Raw genomic sequence first — 15,717 nt, 5'->3', positions numbered from 1 at the left:
TTTAGTTTTTTCCATGTTTCCTTGTATGTAATTATCAGTCAGAAATTATGATTTAATATGCTGTCACAGATTTGTCATTGAAAAGTCCAAGTATGGCATTGTATTATTGGGGGGTTGCAACAATTCTTCGAGGATTGTTTGAGTAACCTTTTTATCTTAAACTATGTTTAGAATTGAACGCATCTGTCTCCAGAAATTATGATGAACAGCAATATACTGTGTACTACCAAACATTCAATGCTTACTCACATTCAAAACAGTCACAGTTACTATATGATAGTAAGGATTTATTTTTAACAAGTTCAAACTCTATTCCTGACAAAGAATGTATAAAATAGACCGGTCATGTAGGGCCTAGCCTACAATACAGTATAGAGGTCTACACCTTATTTATTTAAACCGCACCCACTCGCTCCTACTTATTTATCCGCAAGCGGCCACTCCTGGTTCTGACCCAAAATCCGGCCGACACAGATGAGGCGCTAGCCCCGGACAGCTGCAGAGATTTATATTAAAGCATTTCTTTGTGCGAGTAAGAAAACATCTGAGATGCTCGCGGTCTAGGCAGCGGGTCAAACAAGGCCATGCTTATAAAGTCGGTGACGATCACTCTGTGTAAACGAGACAAACTATAAAATAAATAGCACTCTCTCTTCCTCTCTCTACCTGCCTGTCATTTTTTCTTTCTTTCTTTCTCTCTCTCTCTCTCAAACACACCCTACACTTGCTGATCCTCCCTTCAACCACTGTTAAACGTATTTAATAGCCAACCATCGGCACAACCATAAAACCATATAAGTAATTTATTAACCCAACCACAATAATATATAAACCACCCGCGCAGCAAAAAACTGAGGTCCCGCGGGCATGCTGCAAAGTGCAGACAAAAATGCAGAAATCTCACACAAAAATAAGATCGTACTCACCAGGTTAAAAGATGACATCTGTGAACACATGGAGATCAGTCAAAACATCTCTGAGGGCTCAGGAAACAAAATGAAGTCTGTTTCAAATAAATGTGGGAAATTCAGATTGTAGTGGTGAACATATAATCCGGGACTTCAGGAGGGTTGACGACTCAACAGAGAAAAGCGGATGATGAAACGGGTTTGTTTCAGAGTGGCCTGAAGGCGCCTAGGAAATAAAATGCATTATTATCATTATTATCATTATTATTATTATTATTATTATTATTATTATTATTATTATTATTATTCATTTGAATAGATGTATTTTACACAGAAATTGGTGCTATACTTAGCGTTCAGAGGAAAATACATTTTATTTAATTTTTCTAGGGGGTAACTCCAGTAGGCCTTTGTTTGTAAGAATAGTGGCTGCATACTTTCGGACCTCATACGTAAAAGCACACTGACGTTTTCAAAGCTGCTTTAAAACCAGATTACAACCGGTGATATTTCTTGTGCGCCAAGCAAGCAAGAATCAACATAAACAGAAATCATAAACAGAAATCCAGTATTTATTAATTTTTAACATGCTAAATGCGGGAGTTAGCATGGCTAGTTCGTAGTAGTTTTAAACATTAGTTTAAAATTGATTTTGGAACAGTTTCTTATCAATCATGATGGTCCTATTTATTATGCATCTTGTCGTTTTCCACATGTAATACATTAAAAAGTAATGACTGCAAGTACAAAGGAATAAAATAAGATAAGATGAAATAAGTAATGCATATACAATAAATACATTCTAAATAGTGCAAAAGGTAAGGCAAAACAGTATAGAAAAAGTAAATAATTGAAATGTGCAATATGAGGAACATTATTTGACATATGTGCAATATGCAGTCAACTGTAGAAATTGAAAGTGAGTATAACTAGTTCAAAGTCCAGTGATGTTATTGGAATGACTGCAAGGTGTGTGTGTGTGTGTGTGTGTGTGTGTGTGTGTGTGTGTGTGTGTGTGTGTGTGTGTGTGTGTGTGTGTGTGTGTGTGCGTGTGTGTGTGTGTGTGTGTGTGTGTGTAAAGGGGGGGGGGGGCTAAACCTGTCATACTTTCCCTGTGGATGGAGCAGTGTCCTAGTTATAAAAAGGCTGACATTGTTTGGACTGTAACTGGACTCCGGTAGGATGATCTGCTCGGGACCTACATGACTATTCTTAGATCTTTTGTTTTGTGCTGACGGCTCTGGGTCTACCATCAAGCTGACAAAATGTGGAAGGTCAAACGTGAGTGTTTTCACTGCATTGATCTGTGTTTTTCACCCAGTAAATTCTCAGATTGACTTTTGTGAATGATGTACCGGTTAGAGGGGAGGGGGGACGGGGGATCGGAGAAGGGAGCATGTCTCTTATTTGATCCTTTCATGCGGTGATTCCACAATGTCTATGAGATGTGTGTTGACTTTTTTTTATATATATACATTTTCAGTTTTTTTATTGATATGAAGTTTAATATTGCAAGAAAGCTTAAATATATTGATAATAGATGAATTAATGTGCGATTAAAACATTGGGAGGATGTGTACGTTGAAGGGCAATGGCCAGTTTTCTCTACTAGATAATATTTAATTCAATCTAAACCATTAGGCTTCGGACACAGATTATCTTTTAAATATTTTTTTCAACATTTATTTTAAATTTTTAGGATTGACTCCAATACTAATATAAAACAGACTGTTCAACTTTTTTGTTATGATGACCCATAAAAAAGGAGAAACGTTGATGTACATCTTGAGGTCTGCTACAACTCTCAGCTCTTTTAAATCAAATCTGAAGACTTCTCCGTTTCCCTTTTAACCTGTCATTTTTATTTTATTTAAATGTTTTATTTCTATTCATATTTTTCATCCGCTTTTCTAATGTGTATTCTATACTTCATGTATTTTAATCTTGATGTATGTCATGCCCCTGTAAAGCACTTTGAATGGCCTTGTGTCTGAATTGTGCTATATAAATAAACTTGCCTTGCCTTGTCTTACATTATGTTGAATATTTTGCTTTTCTTGCAGCTCCAATCGTTTATTCTAAGGAGACGAGGTACAGGCCGATTCTGGAGGTAAACATTGCGATGCAGCTGCAGTAGCTACTGACTAATATTAATTAATCCTTATTAATAGGACAGTCATTCCTGTATTAACATACTCTCAAAGACACAATGACACAGTGGTTAAAATTAAATTTCTAATTAATTTAAGAACATTGAGTTGTATTCCATTCCTATTGACCTCATCTCTGACCGAATCTAAAAAAACATAAAAAATGTAATTTACAAAAATGTTCACTATGGCCATTTGTGGTCCATGAAGTCCCCTTTGGGCTAAATTTCGCACTGTGTAAGCGTCCCCCTAGAGGCTCATGCACAGCAGTAGACCCGGGTTCAAATCCGCCCCGGGTCAGTTCTCTGCATGCCCCATTTCAACTCTGTCTGTCCCAATCTGTCTAATAAAGAAAAAATGCCCAAAAATTATATTTGAAAAAAAAAAAGTCATTTATAAATTGTTGAAACTTTTCGGTGTCTCTCTTCTGACTAAAATGCTTCTTCCTGTCTCCTCTATGACCGCGTCCTGTGCGTTCAGAGTTTGGTTCCCCCTGACCCGCTGTCCCAGTTCCACCTGAGGAGAGGTTCCCCCGAGGAGGAGTTCCCCGACCTGAAGAGGAACAATACCTGGATGGGGCGCATCCTCACGCCCGCCATGTACCGCCGACAGTTCCAGCGGTGCACCAACAGTGGGGTCATGTTCGATGACGTAATCCGCCCGGGCCTCGAGGAACCAGGTGATGTCAGCATGGTGTCACGGTGCTGTGAGAGATAATAACAGGGATTAAAATCAGGAAAAAACACAATGGATAGTAAAGAACCCTCAGTAGTCAGGGTAATTTAATTAGTTGACTATTTATTAAATTATCTTAGATGGCATAATCCACCCAGTAGGGTTGTGCGATATTGCAAGTAAAAAAAAGTCTTTATTTTGACAATAAACACACACACATGCAATCGAAATGAGCTGATTCCCTATATTGTGTGTAAACGCACTCATCCATCCTGTTTGTGTGTGAAGGTGAATGGTCGGACCCGGTGACTGTGGGCTGTGTAGCGGGCGACGCAGAGACCTACATCCTGTTCTGTGATTTCTTGGACCGAATCATCGAGGCGCATCACAAACACAAAGTCACGAACCTAACGCCAGAGAGCGACTTCAACTACGACAACTTGAAGGTAGATTATCCGCCCGCTAGGTGTCTGAGGTGTATTTGATTAACAGAGTAATCATAGGCTAGGCAAGGCAAGTTTAGTTATATAGCACAATTCTAGGTGTAGTACTAATGTGTATTTACTAACGTGTGGAGTCAGACATTTCCTGCGATTCCCAGTCTCAAGCATAATAGAAATAAAATTAAAAAAAAAAAAAAAAATTTAAAGAAATTAACAGAAAAGTGTCCGCATAGTCAGCCCCAAAATACCTAACACCAGGTCAAACCCTGTCAATGATTAAGTTAAGTTACTTTAGAAGTCAATTACTACATTGAAATTTGTCTTTCCGCATTTCCCCTCTAAAGTTACCACACTTCGGAGGGGGTCATATGATTGTTCTGTAAAGGCTTGAAAACATTAAACTGTCAACATTTGGCTTGATTGTTCTTGTGAACAGAGTAGACTAGTATAAATAGTGTGCTTTGTTCATTTGCAGTCCTTCTTAACAGACACACACAGACACACACAGACACACACACACACACACACACACACACACACGTCAGCTGTTGTTGCTTCTGAGGAAGACTGCAGGAAGTTATGCGGTCGAAACATGTCGAGGTACTAAAAGTTAAATACTAGTCTGTTCACAAGAACATTCAAGCTAATTTATGACGTCTTGATGATCCTTTCTGGATTGTCAAAGTGTGTGTTTGTGGGTTTGTGTGTATATGTGTGTGGCGTGTGTGGCGTGTGTGTGTGTGTGTGTGTGTGTGTGTGTTTGTGTGTGTGTGTGTGTGTGCGAGTGTGTTTGTGTGTGTGTGTGTGTCCGTGTGTGTCCAGGGGGGTGATGACTTTGACAGGTCATACGCGGTACGATGTGAGGTGAGTGTTGTTCGAGGTGTTGAGGACTTCAGCTTTCCATCGCACTGCAGCCGAGGAGAGCGCAGACAGCTCCTCACACTGGCCAGGAAAGGTACTGCATGGCAATGTATTTAATTAACAAATACATCTGTAAGACTTATATATACAGTAAGTATAATTTAGTTTTGAAATTTTGCGAATTAACTGCTATTGAGATTAAAAGATTTATTGTCGATATTTTCCGTGGTTCTTGAAGTAAAGTAAACTGGTAAAGTGTAGAGAACCATTTAAGCAGTGTCTCCGTCTGCTTAAAGGTGCTCCGAGGAACTTGTAAATATTTCTGAAACATTTTTCCTCTGATGATCATCAATTACATGTAACAGCAAACAAGTCCATCAGGTCAAAGAATGCTATTTTTTATATAGTTTTTCTTAATTCCTTTGTCATGGGTATACGCTCACCCAGGAACAACAGCTGGCGTGGTAAAAACACTACCGCTTTTGTCCAAAGGGAGCGCTAGAATGAACAAAAGCAGAAAGTTCCTCGGAGCACCTTCAAATACCAGTTTAAAGAGCCTAGATTCTAAATAGTGCAAACACTGTGTCCTTCTTGCCCTCAGCTCTGGCGCAGTTTGAGAAAGAGGAGGGGCTTCCCGGGCGACTGTTTCTATTGGACGAGTTGAACCAGGATCAACAGAATGAGCTGAATCTGAAACCGCCGACTTCCTTCCAGATGAGAACCGGAGTCGCTCGAGACTGGCCCGACGGAAGGGCAGTGTGGTCAGTGTCCTGTGTGTGTGTGTGTGTGTGTGTGTGTGTGTGTGTGTGTGTGTGTGTGTGTGTGTGTGTGTGTGTGTGTGTGTGTGTGTGTGTGTGTGTGAGTGAGTGAGTGAGTGAGTGAGTGAGTGAGTGAGTGAGTGAGTGAGTGAGTGAGTGAGTGAGTGAGTGAGTGAGTGAGTGAGTGAGTGAGTGACGGACCGTGTCACTTGTCTGAGTATACATGGCCTTTAAGAAATCGGATAAATGTCCGATGCATGGCTGTCTCCACTATGCTAGGTGGCGCTGTAGCCCTTTCAACCATGCTTTCAACAAGTGGTTTTAGAGCCACGTCCCGTTCCCTTCCGGCAATAACCCATGGTGTAGCCTATAACGCGCAGGCACACAAGCACAGAACGAGAAGTCCAATATGCGATGTCCGATCCCTGTAAACGTGCAGAGAGAAAGCCGACAATGAACGAATTATCTAGGTGTTTCTTATCCGACTTCTCTTGTCCGTTAATGTGCCGATTTGTGTGTGAAGTAGATCGGATAAAGGTGTTTACATGCATTTTACAAGTCCTGTTGTGGTCTTATTTGTTTACTTACCCGATTATGAGTCTGCATGTAAACGCACTGACTGACTCCACCTCATCAGGAAAACACCCAAAAAGCTACTCTCAGCCTGTTGTGTTCAAATCTAAACTGAAAAGAAACAACTTTCATAGAACTGCCCGGTCTATTGACCAGTTTAAAACGTTGCTGAAGACTCACTTTTTTGCATTGGCCTTTAACATAAGTAGAGCTTTTCGCACTCCTACGATTATTTTTTTATTTTTTTGTGTATCTTAGGCCTATATGTTGTTTTGTAGTGTATCTTGTGCAGCACTTTGGTCAACTGATGTTTTTTTTTTTTTAAGATATATTTTTGGCATTTTTATGCTTTTTATTGATAGTGTAGAGACAGAGTTGAAATGGGGCAGAGAGGGGAGTGACATGCAGAGAACGACCGCGGGCTGGAATCAAACCCGGGTCCGCTGGTGGCCGAGGCCCATGGGGGGGGACGCCCTACCAACTGAGCTAAGGGCGCCCCCGTCAACTGATGTTTTTAAATGTGCTATAGAAATAAATTTGACTTTGACTTTAAAGACTATAAATGAAATATTTCGGGCAGCTGTCCCATGTAATGTCTCCTGTGGTTCCTTGTTGCAGGATGAGTAAAGACAGCAGCCTCTCAGTGTGGGTCAACATGGACGACCACCTCAGACTAGAGTCCGTACGAGACGACGCAAACATCGCCGTGGCATTTAAATGCATCTGCACCAACCTGCAGAAGGTCAGTCAGGGATGGGTCTGAATCCTTAAAGCCCTACTTCACCGGTGGGAATATGAAGGTGTATTGAACTCTGAGATCATATGAAGTATAAATGTGCGAAAATGTTAGAAATCGGTTCATCCTAGCCTGAGAAAAGGAAGAAAAAGTATTTTATGATCTCACTGTCTAACCCTATATTTTTCCATGCGTGACATAACACATTAAAGTTAGGATTAATAGGACAAGGGAAGACTGAGGGAAGAAAAACCTCATTCATTATATTATAATAGCGATTTTATAATGATAGAACGCCGGTTCCGTATGGGTGAAGTATTCCTTTCAGAAGATTTATTTAAATTACAGATCGCACTTTAGTCTGTGTATAAACACCTGACAAATTTTCAGCGCTCACACATTTCCCTTAGAATAATTTCTTCTAACTTTTCTATTTGTGAAAGCGTTTGGCAACGTTTGACTTGTGGCTAAACCCATTAACAGAGCTTAGGCTATTTCAGCGCACACACAGTATGTACACGTAGCAGATAGTGAGGTTGTCTTCAGGGATTTTTACAAAAAGTGATTTTGACAATAAGCGTTATCCAGAATGGCTGACTACATCTTTAAATGTAAATGTCATGTTTGCTGTCTGTCTGTCTGTCTGTCTGTGTCTGTGTGTGTCTGTGTGTCTGTCTGTCTGTCTGTCTGTGTGCAGCTTGGGGACTTGTACAGAAAGCTGAGACACCCGTTCGTGTGGAAGCAGCAGTTGGGTTGGGTGAGCAGTTCCCCGGCCGATGTGGGGACAGGTCTGAGGATCTCGGTTCACCTCAAACTGAAACACCTCCCCACACACACACGCCTACAAGAAGTGCTCAAGAGACTCAGGGTCTGCATGGACAAAACAGGTATGAGACAGACAGACAGACTGACAGACACACTGACAGACAGACAGACACACAGACAGACAGACAGACAGACAGACAGACAGACAGACAGACAGACAGACAGACAGACAGACAGACAGACAGACAGAGAGAGAGAGAGAGAGAGAGAGAGAGAGAGAGAGAGAGAGAGAGACAGACAGACAGACAGACACACAGACAGACAGACAGACAGCCAGACACACAGACAGACAGAAAGACAAACACACACGCACACACACACACACACACACACACACACACACACAGACTAACATGGCGTACTACTTTTGTTTTTGTGTTCACTTTTTCAATTGTTTGTGCGTTTGTGTTCTTAAAAAAAATAAAAAATAAAAAATACAGTTTAAAAAATCTCTCGAAACTGTCTTGTAATGACGGACAGATTTTCAAAAATGAAGTATTTAATAAAACTAACTTACCTTGTGATTTTCCCAGACTCCCCGGCGGATATGGCAACCTTTCTTTGACAATATTTAGAAGAAGGGACCTACATGACACCTCATTGACTTTTTATCTTCTGCTTAACATTTGCCTTAAAGGCCTACTTCACCGGTGGGAATATGAAGGTGTATTGAATTCTGAGATCCTATGTAGTATAAATGTGCAAAAAATAATTAAATTGGTTCATCCTAGCCTGAGAAAAGGCAGAAAGAGTGTTTTATGGTCTCACTGTCTAACCCTCTACATAGGATCTCAGAATTCAATACACCTTCATATTCCCACCGGTGAAATAGGCCTTAAATTTAACCGGAGAAGAAAAAATCTGATCTTAATAAACAGCCTAGACTCTGTGAACGGGGGAATTTGCTCTTTGCCCTTTGTTTACATGCCAGTTTAGAGAGCCTACGGACAGATATCTAAAAGTAAAGTATTTAGAATGACCTTACCTTGTGATCTCCCAGACTCCCCGGCGGTGTGGCGTGTGAGCAACGCAGCGAGCTTTGTCAAAAATAATAATAATTGTGTTCACTTTTCCAGTTGTGTATGTAGTGTTCTTTAAAAAAAATTAAAATAAATAAAGCATTTAAAAAAAATATATATCTCGAAACTGTCTAATAAAAGCAAAAATGTCCCAAAGACATCTGAAGAAAATTAAGTCAATACCCTCTGTATCATCCCTGTCTCTCTAAAACGTTCTAATAAAAGGAATAATGCTCGAGAAAAATTCATAAAAAAATCCAAAAGTAAAGTATTTAATAAACCTTACCTTGTGATTTCCCAGAGTCCCCGGCGGTGTGGCGTGTGAGCAACGCGGCGAGCTTCGGCGAGAGCGAGGTGTCGCTGACGCAGCTGGTGGTGGACGCCGTCAAACTGCTGGTCACCATGGAGACGAGGCTGGAGGCCAACAGAGACATCGATGACATCGTGCCTTCGCAGAAATAGACCAATCAGAATACGTAGAATTGGGGCGCTCCGGTGGCGCGTACCATATTGGCTCCGGCCTTCGTTGCAGTGCAGACCTTTACTGCAGGTCATCCCCTCTCTCTCTCTGTCTCCCCATTTCAACTCTGTACTATCAAAGAGAGACCCCTTTACTGCAGGTCATCCCCCCTCTCTCTCTCTCTCTCCCCATTTCAACTCTGTACTATCAAAGAGAGACCCCTTTACTGCAGGTCATCTCCCCCCTCTCTCTCTCTCTCTCTCTCTCTCTCTCTCTGTCTCCCCATTTCAACTCTGTACTGTCAAAGAGAGAGATAGATTTAAGATTTTTGTTTGTCACATACTCATACAGGATGCACAGTGAAATGTTTACGTGACATGTGCTGTACTTCTGTGAAATTAAAGAATAAAATAAAATCGACAGGCAGATGTACAAATGTTGAAGTCCAATATGGTTAGTATAATATATTGTACTAGATACAAATGTGTAAAAGGTGCAGTCAGTGATTCTGGAGAATGTCTGTTGACAAAATCACTTTTTGTAGAAATCAGTGAAAATCTCCTCACAATATGCTACCTGTCCGTATTGTGTGTGCGCTGAAAAAATAAACGAGGGTTAATACACAGCCTAGGCTCTGTAAACTGGTATGTAAACAAAGGGAACGTAGACAAAGGGGCCCCACCGTAGCAAGCAACATGCCCGTTTACAGAGCCTAGGCTGTGTATTAATACCAGTGCACACACAGTACAGACAGGTAGGAGATATTCAATGATTTTGGCAAAAAGTGATTTTGTCAACAAAAAATCTCCAGAATCGCTGATATCACATTTGAATAACGAAAAATCAAGTCAGAGTCTTTTTGTGTAACAGTGTTAAGAGTAAAGACTAAATCAAACTGTATCCGTCCTTCCATCAGTTGAATTGTGTTGTTGTGATTAAATAAAAATGTCATATCATTGTTTCACATATTTCGAAAATATTAATTTCAAACGTTGAGTTGTTTTGCCGGGATAACAAGAAAATTTGTTTTCTTTAGATACCTTATTTCTTATATTATATTATATTATATTATATTATATTATATTATATTATATTATATTATATTATATTATATTATAGGGGGTAGCATGTTTCAATATCACAATATGAATATCTCTAGGCTCTCAGTCAAATAGCAGTAGATGTCCAAATACTCTTCCATTGACCAGGATATGATTTAGGATCGATAAAAAATAACACGTTAAATTCGGTTCACCTTAACTTTCCACTTAACCGCCGGCCGGATAGGAAGCTAGCTTAAACGAGACGCAATCGCCAATAAGCTATTCACTCAGGTGCTAACAGAAACTAAATACAAATCATCAAAACCATCTTGGTTAGTGTTTTTACTGTTATTAAAACATCACCAGCTCTGCTTCGGTCGAAATAAACCCTTAATTCACCGAGTTAGATGTGAAGATTATTCTAGCTCTCAGGCCTCGGCAGTTAGCTAACATCACAGAATGACGCATCGGCGGTTACTCAACGTTAGCGTGAAAGTAAAAAAAAAAATCAAGGGAAAAATATAGAAAATACAGAAGAAATGTTCCCTGTGACAAGCATGTAATGTGTTTCGCCATCTTTCTGTGACAGTTATCACCTAAGACACTCAAAACACTCACCTCGGGAAAAATGCAGCTTTCCTCTCTGAAGTCCGGCTTCCATCGAAGAATCTAACGTTTTTTTTTCCCGAATTATTCTGAATGAGCGCGTGCAGGCCCGTTTGGTTTGACCTATTCTGCCTGGCAACAAGCTGTGGGCATTTTTAATTGGCTGCTGGGATAGAGAGAGTAAAACAAATACGGCTACAGTAGAACAAACTGGGAGTATTGGGTTATTTTAGAGAAAAAAAAATCAAATGTTTCGAAATTAAAATCGATATCATATTGTATGTGAAATAAACTCTGGTATATTTGAGATAAAAGTAGCTCTGTGAACCCATTAAGTCCTGATGCAACGTATGTGTTTCGACCATAGATAGTAGGCCTATATCAAAAGTATAAAAGTATTATAAAATAAAATGTCTACCTTTTAGACCTGATCGTTTTAACACACGAGTCACATACGACACATGACAGATGAAATGCAACGTGATTCGCTAAAATACAAGTGTAGAATTTGGGTGAGAAAAAAACACTGCAAAATGAACTGCATTAAAATAATAAAGTTGATGGACGACCACAGCAAGGGAAGCGACAAATAGGCTGAATACAGAAGTTTAACCAATGAAACCAACAGTGCAAAAAATAAACCAAAAAGTGATTCGCAGTTAAAGCTGGGGTGGAGGATTTGGGGAGAAAATGGCAGCTGGGATAGAGATTCGAATCCAAATACCTCAACCGCTCCACTTGTTCTCTTTGGTCCCTCCCCGACACGCTATCTACACCAACAAAGTCGTGCCAAAGTGAATGGACAGTCCCAACAGCCAATAAGAACAGAGAATCGGAGCCTCGCTCTGATTGGTCAAAGTGTACAGCTCATGTTAACTTTGACCAATCAGAAATCACATACCCCAGCTTTAAAGCAGAAGTAAGTCTCGTATGTTTTTGTTGATATACGTGTTAAATCTTTCTATGTTCATACAGTAATCACTTAAACAGTATGCACAGTTCATAACACAGGTCTCTATCTATCTGTCTGTCTGTCTATCTATCTATCTATCTGTCTGTCTGTCTGTCTGTCTGTCTATCTATCTATCTTAAACAGTATGCACAGTTCATAACACAGGTCTCTATCTATCTGTCTGTCTGTCTGTCTATCTATCTATCTATCTATCTATCTATCTATCTACCTATCTATCTTAAACAGTATGCACAGTTCATACCACAGGTCTCCCAGTCATTCAGCTTTGCAGTAATTGCCAGATAAAATATTTTTTTATGATGTTTTTATTGATTTCTTTAAAAATCTTCATGAATTAAAGGGCAAAGACAGTGGTTAACAGTTCATTACATTTTACAATCTTATAAATTAATTAATTATTTATTTTTACATCATTTACAATATTTGACACAGTTGATTTTTACAGTCATTATATGGACACTAGTCAAATAGAGTCTCAGACCTCTTCACAGCAGACCCGGGTTAGAATCCAGCCCATCTGTCTGTCTGTCTGTCTGTCTGTCTGTCTGTCTGTCTGTCTGTCTGTCTGTCTGTCTGTCTGTCTGTCTGTCTGTCTGTCTGTCTGTCTGTCTGTCTGTCTGTCTGTCTGTCTGTCCTCTTCACAGCAGACCCGGGTTAGAATCCAGCCCGGGTCGTTCTCTGCATGTCATTCCCCTCTCTGACACATTTCATCTCTGTCTCTCTACACACTGTCTAATAAAGCATGGAAAAAATACCCAAAAAATAATCATTAAAAAGGTACACTATGTAACTTTGAGAAGTGAAACATTTTCTAAGATATATTCTCATAACTGGATCAACAAACTTTCCTCACAGGAAAATGTGATCCCTGGAACACTGTTTGAACACACACACACAAACAGAGAGAGTGACACAGAAAAACAGAGAGACACACACCACACACACACACACACATACACAGACAGACAGACACACAGACAGACACACACACACACACATACACACACACACACACACACAGACACACACACACACACCTATAATAAACCATTCATTAGGTCCTAGTCTCCAGTCTCTGCTGTATGGTTCTGTATCTCTGGAGTTCTTGCTCTGAAACCGACGGCTGAAAGTTTTCTAACGCGACGGTGAAATCTTCCTCGCGGAGCAGGACGGGGGAATCCTCTGTGTCCTCACCTGTAAGAGAGAGGGGGGGGGGGGGCACTTAAAATCATTAACCTGTAAGAGAGGGGAGGGGGGCACTTAAAATCAATAACCTGTAAGAGAGGGGGGGGGCACTTAAAATCATTAACCTGTAAGAGAGGGGAGGGGGGCACTTAAAATCATTAACCTGTAAGAGAGAGAGGGGGGGGGGCACTTAAAATCAATAACCTGTAAGAGAGAGGGGGGGGGCACTTAAAATCAATAACCTGTAAGAGAGGGGGGGGGGCACTTAAAATCATTAACCTGTAAGAGAGAGGGGGGGGGGCACTTAAAATCATTAACCTGTAAGAGAGAGGGGGGGGGCACTTAAAATCAATAACCTGTAAGAGAGAGAGAGGGGGGGGGCACTTAAAATCAATAACCTGTAAGAGAGAGGGGGGGGGGCACTTAAAATCATTCACCTGTAAGAGAGGGGGGGGGCACTTAAAATCAATAACCTGTAAGAGAGAGGGGGGGGGCACTTAAAATCAATAACCTGTAAGAGAGAGGGGGGGGGCACTTAAAATCAATAACCTGTAAGAGAGGGGGGGGGGCACTTAAAATCATTAACCTGTAAGAGAGAGGGGGGGGGGCACTTAAAATCATTAACCTGTAAGAGAGAGGGGGGGGGCACTTAAAATCAATAACCTGTAAGAGAGAGAGAGGGGGGGGGCACTTAAAATCAATAACCTGTAAGAGAGAGGGGGGGGGGCACTTAAAATCATTCACCTGTAAGAGAGGGGGGGGGGCACTTAAAATCAATAACCTGTAAGAGAGAGGGGGGGGGCACTTAAAATCATTAACCTGTAAGAGAGAGGGGGGGGGCACTTAAAATCAATAACCTGTAAGAGAGAGAGGGGGGGGCACTTAAAATCATTCAACTGTAAACTCATAATGTTGTCTTCCACTAAAAAGAAAGAAAGGCAGAAACAACTAAATGACTTACTACTACAGCTAAAAAACTTAGAAATCAAACATATGGAACTTAATGACCCCCAAGTACTAGATCAGATAAAAGTGACTAAACAGAATTTAAATAGGATATATGACAGTCAAGAAGAGATGAAACTTAAATATACTAAACAAAGATACTACGACAATGGGCCAAGAGCCAAAAAATTATTAGCCTGGAGGATAAAAAAACAACAGGATGAAAGGTCCATTCATAAAATTAAAGATACACTATCTGGCAAAATGTGTCATAAGTTGAAAGAAATACAACAATGTTTTGAAAATTACTATAAGGGTCTATATATGCAACCGGATAGTGCAGAATCCCCAAGCATTGTAAACTTCTTGAACTCATTGGACCTGCCGTCAATTGGCACGGAACAGAACAGAATAATGACATGTGAGATAACGAAACAAGAATTGGACAGTGCCATTTCGAGACTTAAAACAAATAAAATGTCTGGTGCGGACGGATATCCAGCGGAATGGTACAAAACATTTAGAGAGATATTATCACCGATATTATTGAAATGCTTTAATTTTACGCTGAAGGGGGGAGAAATACCAATATCATGGAGACAAGCGATCATTTCTGTCATCCCAAAGATAGGTAAGGACAAATCTGAGTGTAGCTCGTATAGACCCATCTCGATTCTAAACATAGACTACAAACTATATGCCTCAATAATTGCTAAAAGATTAGAAAATATAATTCCAGATATAATAGACGACGATCAAACAGGTTTCTTAAAGAACAGACAGACACAAGACAACGTAAGAAAGGCTTTACACCTAATGGAGCATATGAGTAAAAATGAAGATAAATCCATTGTTCTCAGCCTGGATGCCGAAAAGGCGTTTGACTCGGTCGGCTGGGAATATTTATACTTAACACTGCAAAGATTTGGTTTTAATAGCTCAGTTATTAAATTTTTAAAAAACCTATACCACTCCCCTACAGCCAGAATAAAAATAAATGGTAGTTTATCAAACCCTGTTCAGCTTGAAAGAGGATGTAGACAAGGATGCCCCTTAAGCCCGGCCTTGTTTGCTTTATTCATAGAGCCATTAGCACAAGCAATTAGAGAAGATCAAGAAATAAGAGGAATCTGGATTAAAGAGATTGAATATAAAATCTGTCTTTACGCGGATGACGTATTGGTTACTCTTTCCCAGCCCGAACTGAGCTTGCCTAATTTATTTTCCTGTTTAAAAACGTTTGGTCATTACTCAGGTTACAAATTGAATATAAATAAAACACAAATATTGTCATACAATTATACACCCGCAGCACAATTACTTAATCCCTCCGTCTTTAATTTGGACAATGATGTTGTAAAATATCTTGGGATCAACATCCCAAAAGATTTATCCAAAATTTACGCTATAAACTATTTACCACTTAACAAAGAAATAAAGGCAGATTTGAATAGATGGACATTATTACCACTGGACTTGCATAACCGAATAGACATAATCAAAATGAACATCTTACCACGATTACTTTTTTTCTTTCAATCAATACCTGTAGAAGTA

General features: G+C 40.0%; 2 protein-coding genes across 2 annotated transcripts in view; one reads left to right on the top strand and one right to left on the bottom strand.

Annotated features, from left to right (window-relative positions):
* Positions 1-2,173: 2,173 nt before the first annotated feature.
* Positions 2,174-9,410, top strand: LOC307270822 (creatine kinase M-type; the record flags this gene model as incomplete). The annotated part of the gene is made up of 9 exons (XM_080054708.1): positions 2,174-2,189; positions 2,972-3,018; positions 3,539-3,737; positions 4,022-4,179; positions 4,999-5,131; positions 5,639-5,798; positions 6,987-7,110; positions 7,802-7,991; positions 9,250-9,410. 9 exons carry the CDS (start codon positions 2,174-2,176, stop codon positions 9,408-9,410), a joined length of 1,188 nt encoding a protein of 395 aa, XP_079910834.1.
* A 3,541-nt stretch (positions 9,411-12,951) lies between these two features.
* Positions 12,952-15,717, bottom strand: part of LOC307270823 (peroxisomal ATPase PEX6-like) — a gene marked incomplete at its 5' end in the record, with an annotated part of 9,548 nt that continues 6,782 nt past the window's right edge. The window contains one exon of the mRNA XM_080054709.1: positions 12,952-13,224. Within this exon, the coding sequence (XP_079910835.1) occupies positions 13,085-13,224 (140 nt within the window). The remainder of the gene's footprint in view (positions 13,225-15,717) is intronic.

The sequence above is a fragment of the Ammodytes marinus genome, assembly GCF_949987685.1.
Source record: "Ammodytes marinus genome assembly, contig: scaffold_399, whole genome shotgun sequence".
In the NCBI taxonomy this organism is placed as follows: Eukaryota; Metazoa; Chordata; class Actinopteri; order Uranoscopiformes; family Ammodytidae; genus Ammodytes; species Ammodytes marinus.
Note: the sequence above shows the minus strand (reverse complement) of the source record. Positions and strands in the feature narration are given on the sequence as shown.